This window comes from Canis lupus, chromosome 10 (assembly GCF_011100685.1).
Source record: "Canis lupus familiaris isolate Mischka breed German Shepherd chromosome 10, alternate assembly UU_Cfam_GSD_1.0, whole genome shotgun sequence".
Taxonomy (NCBI): Eukaryota; Metazoa; Chordata; class Mammalia; order Carnivora; family Canidae; genus Canis; species Canis lupus.
The window spans coordinates 44,852,476-44,873,998 of NC_049231.1; the positions used below are offsets into that span (position 1 = coordinate 44,852,476).

A 21,523-nucleotide genomic window follows, 5' to 3' on the forward strand; every position below is an offset into this window, starting at 1 on the left:
ATTTTTCTTTGCCTTGTATAGGTAAATATAGTGGATTAGAACCTTTAAAATACCATATTAAAATCTATTCTCGTTCTTCAAATGAATAAAGTTTTGTAGAATTTTTCAGTATAAGCTGCGACTAATGATGAAATTCTCCCATAAACCGGGAAGAAGCCTGTGGTTGCAGTTAGGGTTCAGAGGGAGGGAGTGGATCAGACCCAACAGAACTCCACTGGATCTACGTACCCAGATCACACTGATGGGTGCTGTGAACTACAGAGGGGGCTGGAGGCTCAGTCCTCTTTTAAATCGGTGAGAACCCCTGAAGAGGCCCCCTCAGGTCTAGATTGGAAGAATAAATTTTCCTTTACTTAGGCTTGAGCTGTCAGAACAACAGGGGTTGGAGTGGTGGTGCTAGAGGGCAGAATGCTGGTTGAGGGGGCATTGGGGTGAACTTTGACTTTGAATTCAAGCAAAAGGGGTGCCAGGAGTTATGACGTGTTTGCCACATTGCTTTCTCATTATGGTTTTCTTTCTTCTGACTTGTCTTTGATTCTTACTGGGGGTGGGAGAACATGTGTTTAGAAGGGCAAGTCCTTGGGCCCAGTAGAGAAGACATTCCATGGTAACAGCTGTGGAGTATTTTCCCTGGAGAGTCTAAGTGAAGGGGATGGTCTCTGTGGTCCTCCACAGAGGACATTCCTGGATGGCCTGGAGTGTGGTCTCATCGGTTACCTGGCAGTGGTTTGATTTACCTTGCTCTACAAGGCCCTTCAGGCTGCAGGACATTGGGAAGCACAGGGGGCCTCTGGGAATCCATATGTCTTGATCTTTGACTGGTAACATTGGCTGTAAAGTGAGCTGCTTGCAGAAGGAGACTGTCTTCATGAGACAGAATCAAACTCACCTGCTACCAGGATGTGCTGGTTGTGTACGCTCTTGTTTTTGTTTATGCAGAGACACGTATAAGCACGCAATGAGGAACAAGCTATGGAAACTGATAGCTGTTCTCAGCAAATGTTTCTGTGTGCTGTGTTCTCAGTCCATTTAAGTAAAGTATTATTATTTTATTATTATTTTATTATTTATTTTTATTATTATTAAAGTATTATTATTCCCATTTTGTATATTGAGGCTCAGCACTGGTGTGTGTGTTGGGGGTGGTGAGGCTTCAACCCCAGGTCTGCCTGATGTCCCAGGCTTTGTCCTTTCCCTCTGCACCATATTGCACTCTTATTGGTATGAAGATACTTAGAACAGAAAATATGAGCAGGTTTTAAAACTTCTCATGTAAGGTGAGCCCGATTCCCATGTGATCCCTTCATCTGTAGGGTGACTTTAGCCTCCGTGTGTGAGTCCATAGCAGCCTTGGCATCTGGTGGTGCTCTGTGCATCTGGCCCCACCAGGATGTGCCGTATAGCAAGGTGAGAACTGGGCCATTCTTGGGCCTCCCCCCCCCCAACCTGTTCCTGAACCTGCTGCCTTACATGACCTCATCACAGCCACACCATTCAAGCCAGGCAGAAGCAAGTGTCAGCAAGTAGATCTGCTCCACACTCAACTCCACCCTTCTATACCCAAACCCATGGGGGCTTGTGCACACACTGTCTCATATAGACCTGCACAATCATGACTTCTCAAGAGTGATAGTAGATAAATAATGATAGCCTCAAGCCCCTTTCTCCTAAACTAAGATTCTCTGGCAACCCCAGTGGATGTTCTCCTGGGGCCTCTTTGGTCTCTGAGCTCTGGCGTGTTCCTGCACAAGGGCTGCTTGACAGGCAGAGTCATTTCATTTTTTTTTTTATATAACTAACAGTATTTTATTTATTTATTTATTTATTTATTTATTTATTTATTTATTTATTCATGAGACACACAGAGAGAGAGGCAGAGACACAGGCAGAGGGAGAAGCAGGCTCCATGCAGGGAGCCCGATGTGGGACTCAATCCCGGGTCTCCAGGATCACACCCTGGGCTGAAGGCGGTGCTAAAGCGCCGAGCCACCCGGGCTGCCCGGCAGAGTCATTTCAGTGGGAGATTCATGTCCTTTGGATTTACCAGCATCCCTTAAGCCACTCTGAGGACAGCTCAGGACTCTTCCCTTTACTGGGTCAGCACCTGCAAGAGGCAAGGAGCATGTCAGTCTCATCTATCACTATGTCCCAGGCCTCAAAAGTGCCTATCCATGCTAGGTATACAGTCAACATGAGTATACAGTTTGGTGTCTCTGCTTGGCTACTCTGAGGCAGTAAATATTATATGTTCTCAGTCCCAAAATGTGAATACTAAAGATTCCTGGGGATTAAATGAGGTAACTCAGATAATACACTACATGCTTGATAGTTAATTGCAATTGTTGTGGTTGACTCCAAATTCAAGCAGTAGAAGCTCTTGCACTTGTACTTTCTTTTTTCTTTTCTTTCTTTCTTTCTTTTTTTTTTTTGTACTTGTACTTTCTAGTTCAGTGACAGCCTTAAGCATTGTACCCAGGGTAATAGTTGGTCACTGTTAACCATCCCTTACTATTTTGACTCTCCTTGCTTCTTACATTTCCTGCTTTTCCTTCTCTGTTGCCTCTTCTTTCAAATGCCCTGGTAGCTACCTCCACTTGTCCCCACCACAGTATCACAGAACAGCAAGACACAAAGGGATCAGGGATTTTGACAGGGATTTCCCTGAATCTGTACATTGTTTGGAGGACATCATAATAATAAGTCTTTCAGTCCATGAACATAAGAGGTCTTTCCATTTTTTCTTATCTTTAATTTCTTTCAGTAACATTTTATAGTTTTCATATACAAGTATTTCATCTCTGGGTAAAGTATTTATGAACATTTTGTTCTTTTTGGTGTTATTATAAATTAAATCATTTTTCTTAATTTCCTTTCAGATTGTGTATAGAAAAACTGATCTTTGTATGTTCATTTTGTGTCCTGCAACTTGCTGAATTCATTTATTTGTTCTAACAGTTTTTTGTTTAAGATTTTATTTATTCATGAAAGACACAGAGAGAGGCAGAGACATAGGCAGAGAGAGAAGCAGACTCCATGTAGGGAGCCCGATGTGGGACTCGATCCTGGGACTCCAGGATCAGCCCTGAGCTGAAGGCAGATGCTCAACCATGAGCCACACAGGGTTCCCTTCTAACAGTTCTTTTGTATTAAGGAGGATCTTTAGGGTTTTCTACATGTAAGATCATGTCATCTGCAAACAGCAGTAACTTTACTTCTTCCTTTTCAATTTGGGTGCTTTCTATTTCTTTTTCTTGCCTAATTTCTCTGGCTAAGACTTCTAGTACTCTGTTGAATAGAAGTGGTGAAAGCAGACACCCTTGTCTTATTCCTGCTCTTCAAGGAAAAGCTTTCAGTTTTTCATTGTTGAGGATGATATTCACTCTGGGTTTGTCATATGTGGCCTTTATTATGTTGAATTTCCTTCTATTCCTAGAGGTTTTTTAATGTTTTTATCATGAAAGCGTATTGAATTTTGTCAGATAATTTTTGTGCATCAGTTGAGATGATCATGTGGATCATTCTGTTGACCAGATATTTTTATGAAGCCAAATTATATACAAACTAAAAAACCAGTAAAGCTTTGTTCACCTTTTCAGGAATTGGCTAATTGGAAGATGGATATATTGATGTTAATATTAAAGACTTAAATGTTAGACCCAACTCTGGCAAAGACTGACAATCCCTTTCCTCTGTTAAATATTTTCTTTGTATTTCTTCCATTATATCCCATTATGTGCTGTATACAATTAGTAAATGTTAATTGGGTAATTGGATACCAGAACCCTCTTTCAAAGTCTGAGGATTCATAGTAACTGCCAGTAATAAATAGCTTTCCATATAAATAGTGAGTTAGTATATGTAGAGGAAAAGACACTGTTTTAAAGTCAACTGTGGGAGGCAGGGACACAGCTTGAATTTGATTTCCATGAAGAATCCTGGCTTTTTAGTTTAGGAAGAAACCATGGGACTCTATGGATGAGATGATAATGGTATCTAGGGTGGTTTGCTTTGAAATGACCTTGTGAGAGTGGGAGGGGGAGAAGGTACAAAAATAAAACAAAGAGGACAGTATGTTAAGTTCATTGTATATTCTCTGTATTTTTGTATCTGAGATTTTTCATAATAAAAAGTTCAGAAAGGAACTCAGGGTAGATTAATGATGTGGCAGCTATATATCAAACTATAGCCACCACAGCAATACTTATGAAGAATTTTAATGATGTGATATAACTAAGAAAATCGATAAGTCAATCTTCTAATAAGTTGTATGTGTGCATGTACACACAAACAGCTGCATAGACAAAGATATTGGAAGGAGGTTAAAACATTAATTGTGGATATCCTTGGTTAAGGTTGGATTTGGGGTAGATTTTCATTCTCTGTATCTTCTGGACTTTTCTACAGTGAACAAGAGAAAAATAATGAACATACAGTGAGATATCGGTTTCAGGTGTACAATGTAATGATTCAGCATTTCTGTATATTGCTCAATGCTCATCATGATAAGTGTATTCTTAACCTCCTTTATTTTACCCATGAGAAAAACATAATTTCTGAAAAAGCTTTTTTAAAAGAAAGGAAACAAATCTGCCTTGGGTAAAGTGAAGCATTTGTTCCAGTTGACTGTTTTCCATGAAATTGCTCTGGTCAGTGATTAGATAAGTGCCTCTGTGGTTACTGATCTTGAGCTGTGCACCTGTTTTTGGCCTGTACTGCCCTGTATTCTGCCCTGGAATCTGTCTTTGGTGGGGTGTGTGCAGGTAAAGTTGTGGGCAAAAAGCAGTCATCAAAACCATTTTCCTCATTGTTAACTTCTGTTAAGCATGTCCCTTTTAACATGAATTTCCATCTGATTTTAGTGAGCTGAACATGATTTCCACAAGGGTGATGGACATTAAGCTTCGAGAAGCTGCAGAAGGCCTTGGAGAGGACAGCACAGGTAAGGCTCTCACTTCCCCTGCTCTGGGAAGAGCCCATATCGGGTTGTGGGGCAAGGGGAGCCAAGCCTTTGCTCTTGTATGTGTGGAGGGTAGGGGTTCAGTTCAGAGTGTTCAAGTACTCCCATGCCCTTCATACTGTAATGAGAGAGCACATCCAGATTGTTCAAGGCCACTGAAGGCAGTGCTCCTTTGCTTTGCTGTCAAACATAGGGGGTTTTAAAGTCATTTTCCTCATTCCTGGAGGTAAATCTGTCCCTATGTTTTGGTTGACTGGAAAACAAAGGAGTAACAATACAATGGAATCATTTATCACCCAAGAACACCCATAGGATCAGTAGGAGGTTGAGAAAAGTATGAGATAGTCTGATCATGCAGAAGAAATAATATTATCAAGACAGAGCCTTTGATCTCTCTCTTTTATGGCTCTTATTCTCCTTCAGAGACCTTTATTATACCCTTCCTGAGCTAAATTCCAGGCCCATGACTCATCACAATGTTCTAAGAGTTACCCAGTTACGTGATTGGTTCACTGTCATCTGTAGATTGTTATTTGTGTCTTGATAAAGTTGTTAAATTGGCATTAAAAAACATTAATCTTCCCACAATGTACCTTTTTCCTAGATTAGCCATTTATACTCCCCTTGTTTTGGTAACAAAAGTCTCCAACGCTATCTTGTTGAAAGTGAAAATGCTAGTCATGATTTCCTTTGATATAGTTCAGGGAGAAAAACTTCTAATAGTATTTAATCCCAGATGCTAACCCTTAGCTTCAGATACTAATTTCATTAAAGATTCTATTTCATAAAGATAGATTTACCTTATTATCTCATATTATAACTACTTCTCCTCTGTCACATTTTGTTAGACACCAAATAAGCCCAAATATAAGGTAAAGTTTTAAAAATTAAACCTGAGAGAAAATAGAATTTCAAAATTTCTCATATCACAGGATAATGAATTATTACTGACTTTAAGCAAGAAAATGCTCTTTGAAGAAGTATTTCATTAGTCTGGAACAGCCTCCATGAATGCTACTTTTGGATATTTACAGAAAAATGAAGTATCAGTTTTTAAAAAAGAGAGAAACTAAGTATTCTTTTTCTCCATACAGTCATGAGCTAAATTATTCAAATCAACCCCTTCCCATTTAAAATTTAAAAATCTAGATAAGCTGCAACAAATGGTGTTGAAAAAACCGGACAGCCACATGCAAAAGAATGAAATTAGACTACTTTCTTTTACCATATACAAAAATAAACTCAAAATGATTAAAATGTGAGACCTGATACCATAAAAATCCTTGAAGAGAGCTCAGGCAGTGATTTCTCTGACATTGGCCATAGCAACATTTTTCTAGTTTTGTCTCCTAAGGCAAAGGAAATAAAAGTAAAAATAAACTATTGGGACTACATCAAAATATGAAGCTGCACAGTGAAGGAAACAGTCAACAAAACTAAAAGACAACCTACCAAGTGGGAGAAGATATTTGCAAATGACATAGCCAATAAGGGGTTAGTATCCAAAATATATAAAGAACTTATATAACTCAATACCCAAAAAACAATCCAGTTAAAAATGGACAGAAGATATTAACAGATATTTCTCCAAAGATGACATCTAGATGGCCAACAGACACACGGAAAGGTGCTAAACATGACTTATCAGGGAAATAACAAATCAAAACTACAATGAGATATCACCTCACACCTGTCAGAATGGCTAAAATCAAAGCCATAAAAAACAAGTGTTGGTGAGACTGTAGAAAAAGGAACCCTTGTGCACTGTTGGGAATGCAAACTGATACAACCACTGTGGAAAACAGTAGGGAGGTTCCTCAAAAAATTAAAAGTAGAACTACCCTAATATCTATGAATCATGCTACTTGCATTTACCCCCAAAATACAAAAACATTAATTCAAAGGGTTACATGCACCCCTATGTTTATTGTAGCATTATTTGCAATAGTGAACAGCCCAAGTGTCCATCAATTGATGAATGGATAAAGAAGAAGTGGTGTGTATGTGTGTGTGTGTGTATGTGTGTGTGTGTGTGAAAATTAATCATTAAAAAGAATGAAATCTTGCCATTTGCAGCAAATAGATACAGCTTTTAGAAAGTATAATGCTAAGCAAAATAAGTCAGAGAAAGACAAATACCATAGGATCTCACTCATTTGTGGAATTTAAGAAACAAAACAAGCAAAGGGCAAAAAGAAAGAGAAGGAAACAAAAACCAAGAAACATATTCTTAACTATAGAGGACAAACTGATGGTTACCAGAGGGGAGGTGGCAGGGATGGGGGAAATAGGGGATGGAGATGAAAGATTACACTTACCATGATGAAAGAAAATAAAATAAAACAATTTAAAAATTCCAGATAAGAAAAGATTTTTTAAAGTAATAAATAAGAAGGCCAGAATTGAAAGAGAAATGGGAATATAGAGAGATAAATGGGCATAGAGGCCACTTTTGCCCTCAGATCATTTACCAATCTTGGAAATTTTGAAATTTTATTTTCACATCTTTATGGAGTGGTAGATGAAGCAATGGGTCAGATGTCAAAGTACAGGTCTGTTCAAAGTGGGCTATCTAATAGTAGATCCTCCTGGCAATAAATTGGGGGCCCAACAAGCAATAAAATCTGAGTAAGTGTGAACCAGGAGTAAGTCAACCCTTTGTAGATATGTAGCTTGCGTTTGTATCACTTGGGTAATTTAGAGAATCTCTGCTCTTGAGCTTGACTAATAATATTCATAGACTGAATATGACCGTAGATACTTTATAGCATCAAACAATCTTCTCTAAAGAAAAATACCTTCTATCTAGACTTCAAAGTATTAAGGAAAATATGTTATTCAATTCCATGACAAACATACAGTCAGTGACAACCAAGCATATAAAGCAGTAGGGCACCATGAATGAGAACCAACATGTTATGGGTTTAATTATTTCTCCCCCAAAGTTACATATTGAAGTCCTAACCCCCAGGGCCTCAGAATAGGACCTAATTTGGAAAATAATTACATTGCAGATGTAATTAGTTATGAGAAGGTCACGCTAGAGTATGGTGGGCTCCTAATCAACAGGGGGAATATAGACACACGCACATATACAGGGAGAAAACCATTTGAAGATACAGCCGGATCAGGGTGATGGCATCTACAAGCTAAGGAATGCCAACAGTTGCCAGCAAACCACCAGAAGTTAGGGGAGATGGAATAGATAGCCCTTTGAAGGAAGTAACCATGCCAACGACGCCGTGATCGCAGATTTTTAGCCTCCAGAACTGAGAGACAATACAGCTTTGTTGTTTAAGCAGCTTGGTTTATGGTACTTTGTTATAGCAGTCCTAGCAAACTAATACACGGCAGAAACAAGAGAAACAGATGCACAAAGGCATCAAATAACAGAATTATCAAGTATATGCTGTAAAACAAATGTCCGCAGTATGTTTGATGATAATTAGAAAAAGTGAAAATACCTGGAAGGAACTAGAAACTATAAAAAATATCATTAGCTCCCAGCCTGTGCTCAAAAGCAAGAGAGAGAAATAAAAAGGATACAGGTGAAATTCAGAAGAAATAAAACTATCTTTTTTTTGCAGATGACAGGATTATACAATATATCAAAAAAGTACTTCGATCTATCTCTTAAGCAAGTGAAGCAAGACTGCAAGGTACAAGATCAAAATACAAATACCAGTTGTATTTATGTATAACTAGCAATGAACAATTGAAAAATTAAATTTTTTAAAGTACTATTTACAATAGCACAAATTTTAAAAATATTTTGGTATATATCTAACAAAATGTATGCAGGATCTGTAAATGAAAAATGCAAAAAAAAAAAAAAAACTGAGTTGGTTAAAGAAAGTCCTAGATCAACAAAGAATGATATATTAGGGGTTATGGACTGAATATTTGACTCTCCCTTCCCACAAAATTCATACTTAAAGTCCTAACTCCACCATGTTTTAGTATTAGGAGGTAGGGCCTTTGGGAGATAATTAGGTCATGAGGGTGGAGTGCTCATGAATGGAATTAGTGCCCTTAGCAGAAGAGGCTAGAGAGCTACTTGATTTCTTTCTGGCATGTGAGGGCATATCAAGAAATTACAGTCAGCAGCCTGTAAGAGAACACTCACCAAAACCCCACTGTGCTGGTTCCCTGACCTCAAACTTCTAGCTTCCAGAGCAGTGAGGAGTGAATTTATTATTCATAAGTCACCCAGTCTATGGTACTTTATTATAGCAGCCTGAATAGACTAGAACCACGTTTACAGATTGGAAGACTCCATGTTCTAAAATGTCAGTTCTCCCCAAATTGGGCCGCAGAATGGTGTATTAGTACATGTGGGGTAGAATATGCTGTTTATACATCTGCTGTGGAAAGCTAGACACAAGAACATTGTATTCTGTAGCAAGAATATTGACCAGTGATCATTTATTTGATTTCCATGACAAGTCAAAGATCTTTTTTATTTAGGAAGAAGCCAAATCCATACGGATGAAGGGATAATAGTATCTGGGAGGAATTTGCTTTGAAATAACCTGGCAGGGATGGGAAGGAGGAGGAGGAATAAAGATAAAGTGATCAAAATCCCAGGAGGATATTTTGCCAGCATTGACAAGCTGACACCAAAATTAACATGAAAAAGCAAGAAAACTAGAATATTGAAAACAATTTTGACAACAAAATTGGAGGACTCATATTACCTGATTTCAAGACTTACTGTAGAGCTACAATAATGAAGCCAAATCTGGTACTGACAGAAAGATGGATGTGTAGAGATAAACAGAGTCCAAAAAGTAGACCAATACATACAAATATGGTCAATTGGTCTTTGACAAAGATAAAACAATGGAGACTCAACGGAGAGAGGATTGTCTTTTCAACAAATGGTGCTAGAACAAATTGAACATCCCTATGGGAAAAAAGAGAACTTTGACTTATATGTCACAGATGAATCAAAAATTAATTTAAAACATCATCAAACAACAGCATAAATGTAACGCTATGAAATCTTAAAACAAAATATTTATGACCTAGAATTACATAGAATTCTTAGGTAGGACACCTCAGTCCTAAAGTTGGACTTCATTAAAATTTAAAACTTTTTCTCTGTGAAAGACCCTATTAAAATGAAAAGTCACAGGCTGGAGGAAATATTTGTAAATCATCCTGACAAGATACTTGTATTTAGAACTCTCAAAATTCAACAATAGGAGAACAAACAACTTTTTTTTTAATTTATTTTTTATTGGTGTTCAATTTACTAACATACAGAATAACCCCCAGTGCCTGTCACCCATTCACTCCCACCCCCCGCCCTTCTCCCCTTCCACCACCCGTAGTTCGTTTCCCAGAGTTAGCAGTCTTTACGGAGAACAAACAACTTGAATAAAAAAATAGCAAAGGTTTTAAAAGATGCTTTACCTCAGAAGATATACAGATGGCAAATCAGCTCATGAAAAAGTACTAAACATTTCTCCCTCTGTCCCCCCAAAAGAACTCTATAACAACTTTATTCATATTGCCAAAAATTGAAACAAATCCAAATGTCCTTCAACTTGCTCATTGTTTAAATAAAGTAGTATATCCCTACAATGGAACTGTACTCAGCAGTAATAAGGAACAAACTACTGATGGAATAAGGACATGGATGAGTCTCTAAATGCGTTGTGCTGAGTGACAAAACCTAGAATCCACTGTATGAATTCATCTATATTACATTCTGGAAAAGGTACAACTATAGGAACAGAGACACTAATTGTGGTTTCCAGAGGTTAGAGATGGGACCAGTTTGGCTACAAAATGGCAGCATGAAGATAGTTCTGTATCTTGAGGTGATTATGCATCTCTGTGTGTACCAAAAAAAAGTGAATTTTACTATGAAATGTTTTTTATTTTTTTTAATTTACTTTTTATTTTTTATTTTTTCATTTTTTTATTTATGGTAGTCACAGAGAGAGAGAGAGAGAGACAGAGACATAGGCAGAGGAAGAAGCAGGCTCCATGCACCGGGAGCCCGATGTGGGATTCGATCCCGGGTCTTCAGGATCGCGCCCTGGGCCAAAGGCAGGCGCTAAACCGCTGCGCCACCCAGAGATCCCCTGAAATGTTTTTTAAAGAGGGAGAGGGAGCGAGAGAATTCCAAGCAGGCTCCATGCCCAGCACCTTGCCTGACATGAGGCTTGATCATACGACATTGAGATCATGACCTGAGCTGAAATCGAGAGTCAGATGCTCAACTGACTGAGCCACCCACGCCTTCTAATTTACTATGTAATTTTTAGAATAACGTTTTTTAAAAAAATGATATACTAGATTTGAAAACCATCAAATGGATTTTTTTAGAAATATATATAATTGTCTCAATTAGAAATTCATCGGATGAATTTAACAGCAGATTATATCAGCTCAGGTTAGATCAATCATAAGAAAGTATATAGAATATAGCATAGAATGGTAAAATGATGGGAAGTACAGAAGAGAAGGTGCTTAGAGATAAATGAAAGAGTATAATATACACATGAGCACAGTCTTGAGAGAGTAGCAGGGAATTTTCTGGAACTGATTTTAAAAAAAGATGACCCCATCCACAGATTTAAGAAATCAGATAAACCCAAAGAAGGATAAAATGAAATCCAGATAGAGTAAAAATATAGAAGATCAAAGACAAAATGAAAAATTAGTCTGAGAAAAAAATATGACTTTCAAAGGAGCAGAAGTTGATGACTGACTTCTCTACTGCAAAATAGAAACCTCAAAACAGTGAAATAACTTCTTCAGTATTACTGAAAAAAAAAAAACTGCCAACCTAGAGAGTTTATACCTAGAAAAATGTACTTTAGGAATAAAGGAGATATAAAGGCATTTTTAGACAAATAGAAACTGAATTTGTCATCAGTAGATCCTCTCAAAGCAGATTCTAAAGGAGAATTGTCCTAGATGGAAGGTCTGGAACACAAGAAGGAATGACAAGGAAAATGAGAAATAAGCAGATACATCTAAATAAACATGGAAGGAGGGCAGCCTGGGTGGCTCAGCGGTTTAGTGCTGCCTTTGGCCCAGGGCATGATCCTGGAGACCCGGGATCAAGTCCCGCATTGGGCTCCCTGCGTGGAACCTGCTTCTCCCTCTGCCTGTGTCTCTACCTCTCTGTCTCTGTTTCTCATGAATAAATAAATAAAATATTTTTTAAAAAATGAACATGGAAGGATATCTTTTGAGTTTTTTAAAGAATGAAAACAATAGAGCATATAAATAGGATTAAAGTATTCTGAGTTCCTTGTATAAGAATGCATAATATAATAGAATTCATAATATAATTTCTAGGGTAATTACTGAAAAACAGAGATTAAAGGCATAGTTTACAAACTCGAGGTGGGAAAAACAAATTTTAAAAGTCAGCTAATGCAAAAGATAACAAGAAAGGGATATTAAGAGAAAGTATATAAGATGTAGACTTGTTCTTTTTTTTAATAAAATAATTTTTATTGCTGTTCAATTTACCAACATACAGAATAACACCCAGTGCTCATCCCGTCAAGTGTCCCCCTCAGTGCCCATCACCCACTCACTCCCACCCCCCACCCGCCTCCCCTTCCACCACCCCCAGTTCGTTTCCCAGAGTTAGGAGTCTTTATGTTCTGTCTCCCTTTCTGATATTTCCTACACATTTCTTCTCCCTTCCCCTATATTCCCTTTCACTATTATTTATATTCCCCAAATGAATGAGAACATACACTGTTTGTCCTTCTCCAGTTCCATCCACTTTGAAGCAAATGGTGGGTATTTGTCGTTTCTAATGGCTGAGTAATATTCCATTGTATACATAAACCACATCTTCTTTATCCATTCATCTTTTGATGGACACCGAGGCTCTTTCCACAGTTTGGCTATCGTGGACATTGCTGCTATAAACATCGGGGTGCAGGTGTCCCAGCATTTCATTGCATCTGAATCTTTGGGGTAAATCCCCAACAGTGCAATTGCTGGGTCGTAGGGCAGGTCTATTTTTAACTCTTTGAGGAACCTCCACACAGTTTTCCAGAGTGGCTGCACCAGTTCACATTCCCACCAACAGTGTAAGAGGGTTCCCTTTTCTCCGCATCCTCTCCAACATTTGTGGTTTCCTGCCTTGTTAATTTCCCCCATTCTCACTGGTGTGAGGTGGTATCTCATTGTGGTCTTGATTTGTATTTCCCTGATAGCAAGTGATGCAGAGCATTTTCTCATGTGCATGTTGGCCATGTCTGTGTCTTCCTCTGTGAGATTTCTCTTCATGTCTTTTGCCCATTTCATGATTGGATTGTTTCTTTGGTGTTGAGTTTAAGAAGTTCTTTATAGATCTTGGAAACTAGCCCTTTATCTGATACGTCATTTGCAAATATCTTCTCCCATTCTGTAGGTTGTCTTTTAGTTTTATTGACTGTATCCTTTGCTGTGCAAAAGCTTCTTATCTTGATGAAGTCCCAATAGTTCATTATTGCTTTTTTTTTTTTTTTGCCTTCATGGATGTATCTTGCAAGAAGTTACTGTGGCCAAGTTCAAAAAGGGTGTTGCCTGTGTTCTCCTCTAGGATTTTGATGGAATCTTGTCTCACATTTAGATCTTTCATCCATTTTGAGTTTATCTTTGTGTATGGTGCAAGAGAGTGGTCTAGTTTCATTCTTCTTCATGTGGATGTCCAATTTTCCCAGCACCATTTATTGAAGAGACTGTCTTTCTTCCAATGGATAGTCTTTCCTCCTTTATCGAATATTAGTTGGCCATAAAGTTCAGGGTCCACTTCTGGGTTCTCTATTCTGTTCCATTGATCTATGTGTCTGTTTTTGTGCCAGTACCACACTGACTTGATGACCACAGCTTTGTAGTACAACCTGAAATCTGGCATTGTGATGCCCCCAGATATGGTTTTCTTTTTTAAAATTCCCCTGGCTATTCGGGGTCTTTTCTGATTCCACACAAATCTTAAAATAATTTGTTCTAACTCTCTGAAGAAAGTCCATGGTATTTTGATAGGGATTGCATTAAATGTGTAAATTGCCCTGGGTAACATTGACATTTTCACAATACTAATTCTGCCAATCCATGAGCATGGAATATTTTTCCATCTCTTTGTGTCTTCCTCAGTTTCTTTCAGAAGTGTTCTATAGTTTTTAGCGTATAGATCCTTTACCTCTTTGGTGAGGTTTATTCCTAGGTATCTTATGCTTTTGGGTGCAGTTGTAAATGGGATTGACTCCTTAGTTTCTCTTTCTTCAGCCTCATTGTTAGTGTATAGAAATGCCATTGATTTCTGGGCATTGATTTTGTATCCTGCCACGCTACCAAATTGCTGTATGAGTTCTATCAATCTTGGGGTGGAGGCTTTTGGGTTTTCTATGTAGAGTATCATGTCATCGGCAAAGAGGGAGAGTTTGACTACTTCTTTGCCAATTTGAATGCCCTTAATGTCTTTTTGTTGTCTGATTGCTGAGGCTATGACTTCCAATACTATGTTGAACAGCAGTGGTGAGAGTGGACATCCCTGTCTTGTTCCTGATCTTAGGGGAAAGGCTCCCAGTGCTTCCCCATTGAGAATGATATTTGCTGTGGGCTTTATTAGATGGTTTTTAAGATGCCAAGGAAAGTTCCCTCTATCCCTACACTCTGAAGAGTTTTTTCAGGAATGGATGCTGTATTTTGTCAAATGCTTTCTCTGCATCTAATGAGAGGATCATATGGTTCTTGGTTTTTCTCTTGCTGATATGATGAATCACATTGATTGTTTTACGAGTGTTGAACCAGCCTTGTGTCCCGGGGATAAATCCTACTTGGTCGTGGTGAATAATTTTCTTAATGTGCTGTTGGATCCTATTGGCTAGTATCTTGTTGAGAATTTTTGCATCCATGTTCATCAGGGATATTGGTCTGTAATTCTCCTTTTTGGTGGGGTCTTTGTCTGGCTTTGGAATTAAGGTGATGCTGGCCTCATAGAACGAATTTGGAAGTACTCCATCTCTTTCTATCTTTCCAAACAGCTTTAGGAGAATAGGTATGGTTTCTTCTTTAAACGTTTGATAAAATTCCCCTGGGAAGCCATCTGGCCCTGGACTCTTGTGTCTTGGGAGGTTTTTGATGACTGCTTCAATTTCCTCCCTGATTATTGGCCTGTTCAGGTTTTCTATTTCTTCCTGTTCCAGTTTTGGTAGTTTGTGGCTTTTCAGGAATGCGTCCATTTCTTCTAGATTGCCTAATTTATTGGCGTATAGCTGTTCAGAATATGTTTTTAAAATCGTTTGTATTTCCTTGGTGTTGGTAGTGATCTCTCCTTTCTCATTCATGATTTTATTAATTTGAGTCTCCTCTCTCTTCTTTTTAATAGGGTTGGCTAATGGTTCATCTGTCTTATTAATTCTTTCAAAGAACCAACGCCTGGTTCTGTTGATCTGTACCACAGTTCTTCTGGTCTCGATTTGTTTGAGTTCTGCTTGAATTTTAATTAATTCTCTTCTTCTGCTGGGCGTGGGGTCAATCTGCTGTTTTTTCTCTAGCTCCTTTATGTGTAAGGTTAGCTTTTGTATTTGAGTTCTTTCCAGTTTTTGAATAGATGCTTGTATTGCGATGTATTTCCCCCTTAGGACTGCTTTTGCTGCATCGCAAAGATTTTGAACGGTTGTATCTTCATTCTCATTAGTTTCCATGAATCTTTTTAATTCTTCCTTAATTTCCTGGTTGACCCTTTCATCTTTTAGCAGGATGGTCCTTAACCTCCGTGTGTTTGAGGTCCTTCGAAACTTCTTGTTGTGATTTAGTTCTAATTTCAAGGCATTATGGTCTGAGAATATGCAGGGGACGATCCCAATCTTTTGGTATCGGTTCAGACCTGATTTGTGACCCAGTATGTGGTCTATTCTGGAGAAAGTTCCATGTGCACTTGAGAAGAATGTGTATTCAGTTGAGTTTGGATGTAAAGTTCTGTAGATATCTGTGAAATCCATCTGGTCCAGTGTATCATTTAAAGCTCTTGCTTCTTTGGAGATGTTGTACCTAGAAGACCTATCGAGGGTAGAAAGAGCTAGATTGAAGTCACCAAGTATAAGTGTATTATTATCTTAAGTATTTCTTCACTTTGGTTATTAATTGGTTTAAATATTTGGCAGCTCCCACATTCGGGGCATATATATTGAGGATTGTTAAGTCCTCTTGTTGAATAGATCCTTTAAGTATGAGATAGTGTCCCTCTTCATCTCTCACTACAGTCTTCGGGGTAAATTTTAGTTTATCTGATATAAGGATGGCTACCCCTGCTTTCTTTTGAGGACCATTCGAATGGTAAATGGTTCTCCAACCTTTTATTTTCAGGCTGTAGGTGTCCTTCTGTCTAAAATGAGTCTCTTGTAGACAGCAAATAGATGGGTCCTGCTTTTTTATCCAGTCTGAAACCCTGCGCCTTTTGATGGGGTCATTAAGCCCATTCACGTTCAGAGTTACTATTGACAGATATGAGTTTAGTGTCATCATGATATCTATTCAGTCCTTGTTTTTGTGGATTGTTGCACTGAACTTCTTCTTAAAGGGGAATTTTAAGAATCCCCCTTAAAATTTCTTGCAGAGCTGGTTTGGAGGTCACATATTCTTTCAGTTCCTGCCTGTCTTAGAAGCTCTTTATCTCTCCTTCCATTTTGAATGAGAGCCTTGTTGGATAAAGTATTCTTGGTTGCATGTTCTTCTCATTTAGGACCCTGAATATATCCTGCCAGCCCTTTCTGGCCTGCCAGGTCTCTGTGGAGAGGTCTGCTGTTACCCTAATACTCTTCCCCATAAAAGTCAGGGCTTTCTTGTCTCTTGCTGCTTTAAGGATCTTCTCTTTGTCCTTGGAATTTGCAAGCTTCACTATTAAATGTCGAGGTGTTGTATGGTTTTTATTGATTTTAGGGGGGAGAAATCTATTTCCTGGATCTGAATGCCTGTTTCCCTTCCCAGATTAGGAAAGTTTTCAGCTAGGATTTGTTCAAATACATATTCTGGCCCTCTGTCTCTTTCATCGCCCTCGGGAACCCCAGTTAAACATAGGTTTTTCTTCCTCAGGCCGTCGTTTATTTCCCTTAATCTGTCTTCATGGTCTTTTAATTGTCTGTCTCTTTTTTCCTCAGTTTCCCTCTTTGCCGTCAACTTGTCTTCTGTCACTCACCCGTTCTTCCACCTCGTTAATCCTCCTCATCAGGACTTCTAGTTTGGATTGCATCTCAATTGATTTTTAATTTCTGCCTGATTGGATCTAAATTCTGCAGTCATGAAATCTCTTGAGTCCTGTATTCTTTTTTCTAGAGCCACCAGTAGCTGTATAATAGTGCTTCTGAATTGGCTTTCTGACATTGAATTGTAATCCAGATTTTGTAACTTCTGTGGGAGAGAGGACTGTTTCTGATTCTTTCTTTTGAGGTGAGGTTTTCCTTCTAGTCATTTTGCTCAGTGCAGAGTGGCCAAAAACAAGTTGTATTTGGAAAAGGAGAAAAAGAGAGAGAAGGAAAGAAAAGAGAAAAAGAAAAAAGAAAAAAGGAAGAAAGAGAAGAGAAAGAAAAAGAAAGGCGAAAAAAAGGGTGGGGGAAGCAATCAGAAATCAAAAAGAGGGGATCCCTGTGGCCCAGTGGTTTGGCGCCTGCCTTTGGCCCAAGGCGCGATCCTGGAGACCCGGGATCGAATCCCACGTCGGGCTCCGGGTGCATGGAGCCTGCTTCTCCCTCTGCCTATGTCTCTGCCTCTCTCTCTCTCTCTCTCTCTCTCTCTCTCTCTCTGTGACTATCATAAATTAAAAAAAAATTTAAAAAAAAAGAAATCAAAAAGAAAAAAAAAGAAAAAAAAAACACGGGGGAGTATCTTTGACTGTATACTTTAAATCCCTTGGCTTCCCCTGGAACTTGTCCGTCTAGCTGGTCTTCTGGGGGAGGGGCCTGTTGTGCTGATTTTCAGGTGTTAGCACTTGGGGGAGCTGCTCTGCCCCCTGCCTGGTGCAGGGCTCAGTGGGGGTTGTTTACCCCGTGAGGCCCCTGGAGGAACAACCCTGAGGCCAGCTCTGGAGCCCTGGCTTCAGCTCCCGCAGTCTGCAGGGCCTGGAGGCTCCGGGGCGGGGCCGCTGATCTGCTCAGCTCGGGGCAGGAGCGTCCTTGCTGTCCTGGGCCCTCCCGGCCTCTGCCTGTCCCGGGGGAGGCCGGATCCTGGGTTGTGTCCCGGTTCCCAGTGCTCCCGGGGCCTGCGCTGTTGGATTCGCACTCCCGCCCCGCAGCCCCCTCCGCGGAGCCGCCCCGAGCCCCTCCGAGCTGCTCCGGGTCCCGCCGAGCGCGCTGCAGCCCTTAGGGAGCTCGGCGTATCTCCCGGGGCGCAGGTGTCTGTTAGTGTCCCAGGGAGCCCGAGGGCATCCCCGCCCTCCTGGGTCCTGCTCCAACTCCCTGCAGGCGCCTTTCCTCCCGGGAAGGTTGGTGCAGCTCCTGCTTCTCCGGTACTGGGCTCTCCTGTCCTGGGGACACTCGCCCCGGCCTTAGCCCGGCTCCTCGCGGGGCCCCTCCCCCTTGGAGGCCTTTTGTGTCTTTATTTCTTTTTCCCTGTCTTCCTACCTTGATAGAAGCGCGAACTCTTCTCACTGTAGCCTTCCAGCTGGTCTCTCTTTAAATCTCAGGCCGAATTCGTAGATTTTCAGGATAATTTGAAGGTTATCTAGGTAATTTGGTGGGGACAGGTGATTTGGGGACCCCACTCTTACGCGATCTTGCCCCTCCTCCTTCTAGACTTGTTCTTATTAATGTATCAGTAATTACAGTAAGTATAAGTAGACTAATTACTCTGCTTAGAAGTTAAAGATCATCAAATTGGATTTCTAAAACTCTTAAGTCCTAGGACACCTGGGTGGCTCATTCAGTTAAGTGTCTGCCTTGGCTCAGGTCATGATCTCAGGGTCCTGGCATCAAGCTCCACATTGAGCTCTCTGCTCAGTGGGGAGTCTGCTTCTACCTCTCCCTCTGCAACTACTCCCCCTCGTGTGCATGCACACACATGCTATTTCTAAAGTAAATAAATAAAATCTTTTAAAAAAATAAATAAAACCCTAAGTCCTACATATACAATTCAGAAAAGTTTAAAGTAAAAGGATAGAAAAACACATATGTTGTAAACACTAGGAAAAAGGAAGCTCGATTGGTGCATTAAAAGCAGTCAAAATAAAATTTAGGGCAAAAAGCATCACTAAAGATGAAAAGGGCCATTTCACAAAAGGTTCAGTTCCCTAGCAAGATAATTTTACCTTTCTCTGTACCATCGTAATGTTAAAAGTTATAGAAGAGAAATTGACAGTCAAATAAAAATAAAATCTGCAGAGTGGACTGTTTTTAAATACATCTCCATCAGCAATTGATAGAACAAATGTGTTAAAAATTAGTAAAGATACAACATACCTGGACAACACAATTAAAAGGAAAAAGGCCTTGTCCTAACAGACATGCATAGAACGTTGGCAAAAATATATTATTGTCAAGCACAACAGGAACATTTACAAATTTATGGTAAGCCATAAAGCACATCTCAAGAAATTTTAATGACTTCAAATCACACAGAGGGTTTTTTCTGACCACAGTGTATTTAACCTGAAAATCATAACAGAAAGATACTAAGAAAATCTCCAAGTGCTTGGAAATTAAGATCTACTTATCTAAGTAAGCTCTAGGTCTAAAAACGTATTATGAGGGAAATTAGAAAATATTTCATCCAGACAACAATGGAAATACATCAAAATGTGTGGATGCAGCCAAAAAGGGGAAATGTACTGCCCTAAGTGTGATGCTATAAAAACACAAAAAAGCCTAAAAATTAATTAGCTAAGTATTCATCTTGAGAAGTAAACCTGAAGAAAGTAGGAAGAAGGAAAGCATAAGGATTAGAACACAGAAGTTAATACAACAAAAGATAAACATTCAACAGAGAGAATTAACAAAGCTAACTTTTTAAAAAGGCAAATAAAATTGATCTCTGGTGCAACTGATCAAGGAAAAAGGAGGAGGCACAAGTAATAAATATCAGAGCTGAGGAAAGGTGGTGTGGATGCTAAAACAATACGAGGATATTTTTAATCACAGGCCGATAAATTTGAAAATTTGGAAGAAATAGGCAAATTCCTGGAAAAACGTAACTTCATAAAACAGATTTGAGAAGTAGAAAATCGAAATAGTTCCTGTGACCATTAGAGAAACCAAACTTAACAGCCTAGCAGGCAAACAAATCTAACACAGGCAGGTGGCCGATGAACCAGCCACTTGCAGATAGGACAAGAGTGTTCAGTGGTTAGCCACTCTCTTTAACCCTCAGAGGGTGGTGAGGCTGCACGTGTGTCCAGATCTTTCAGGGATGCAAACCTGTGTATCAGCTAGGCAAAGGCCAGATGGGGTCCTGGCAGGTGCAGAAAACTCTTAAGAGTCTTTCCAAATAATAAACTGTCATCGAGGACCATCAGTTAACAGCATAACCATTTTGTGATTGTTAAGGTAAGGAAACTTCCACTAGAAGCTAAGAAAACTTGGCTCTAGGACTGATTGCCCTTTGGGGTATATGTAAGGTAATATAAGGACCCCCAGCTAGAGTAATCCTAATACTCCACATTAAGGCAAGATCATGTAAACTTCCCAAAGGGACATTCATCTAAATATCAAGATACTATGTTTTTTTTTTTTTAAAAGGAAGTCAGCTCACAAAATTGTTTACTTATAAAACTAAATTGTTTTTGCAAATGTTCAGGATATGTTAGACAGTATCCTGCTGATCTCTGGTGTTACATCCTTCTGTTGTTAGTTCTCATAAAGATTCAGAAGGAATGAAGGTCGCTGAGCTGTTCATGTGACGTCACAGGATCCTGGAGATAGAATTTGTGGGTGAGAATAAAGGAAGCACCAGAGAAGAAATCACAGAATGTTTCAAAGTGTCATAAACTCTGACAATCCAGGCAGCTTGACAGAGGGGGGATCAGTGCTACCACTACCATTTGACGGTTTTTTTTTTTTTTTCCACCAGAAGTTGTCAGCTCCTCCTGCCATCCAGCATTCCAGAGAGCACCACAAGGCTGGGTGGGACCTCTTCTGCTTGTCCTGGGCTCACATGTTCATACTAAATGAAGCAGTTGGGGATTATTCGGGAAAAAAATTTGAGTTATCACATGGCCTTTACCCCACCAGGACTTCTTGCTTTTGGCTATGTATATTTTAGATGCTAAAACTTGCTCAAATAAATAAATAAATAAATAAATAAATAAATAAATAAATAAATCTCTCGTTTGTACAATGGAATATTACTCAGCAATTAAAATACAATGGAATATTGCTCAACAACTAAAATCCAGTGGAGGGTGGCCTGGGTGGCTCAGCAGTTTAGCGCCGCCTTCAGCCCAGGGCCTGATCCTCAAGACACGGGATCAAGTCCCACGTTGGGCTCCCTGCATGGAGCCTGCTTCTCCCTCTGCCTGTGTCTCTGCCTCTGTGTGTGTGTGTCTCATTAATAAATTTTATAAATAAATAAATAAAATAAATCTTTTTTTGAAATCCAATGGAATATTACTCA

The 21,523-nt window shown here is 39.4% G+C and overlaps 1 protein-coding gene across 1 annotated transcript in view; it reads left to right on the forward strand.

The window, feature by feature from the left end:
- CRACDL (CRACD like) overlaps positions 1 to 21,523 on the forward strand; it is a 176,100-nt gene that overhangs the window by 111,069 nt on the left and 43,508 nt on the right. Inside the window, exon 2 of the mRNA XM_038551579.1 lies at positions 4,860 to 4,939. Coding sequence (XP_038407507.1) covers positions 4,860 to 4,939 — 80 coding nt within the window. The remainder of the gene's footprint in view (positions 1 to 4,859; positions 4,940 to 21,523) is intronic.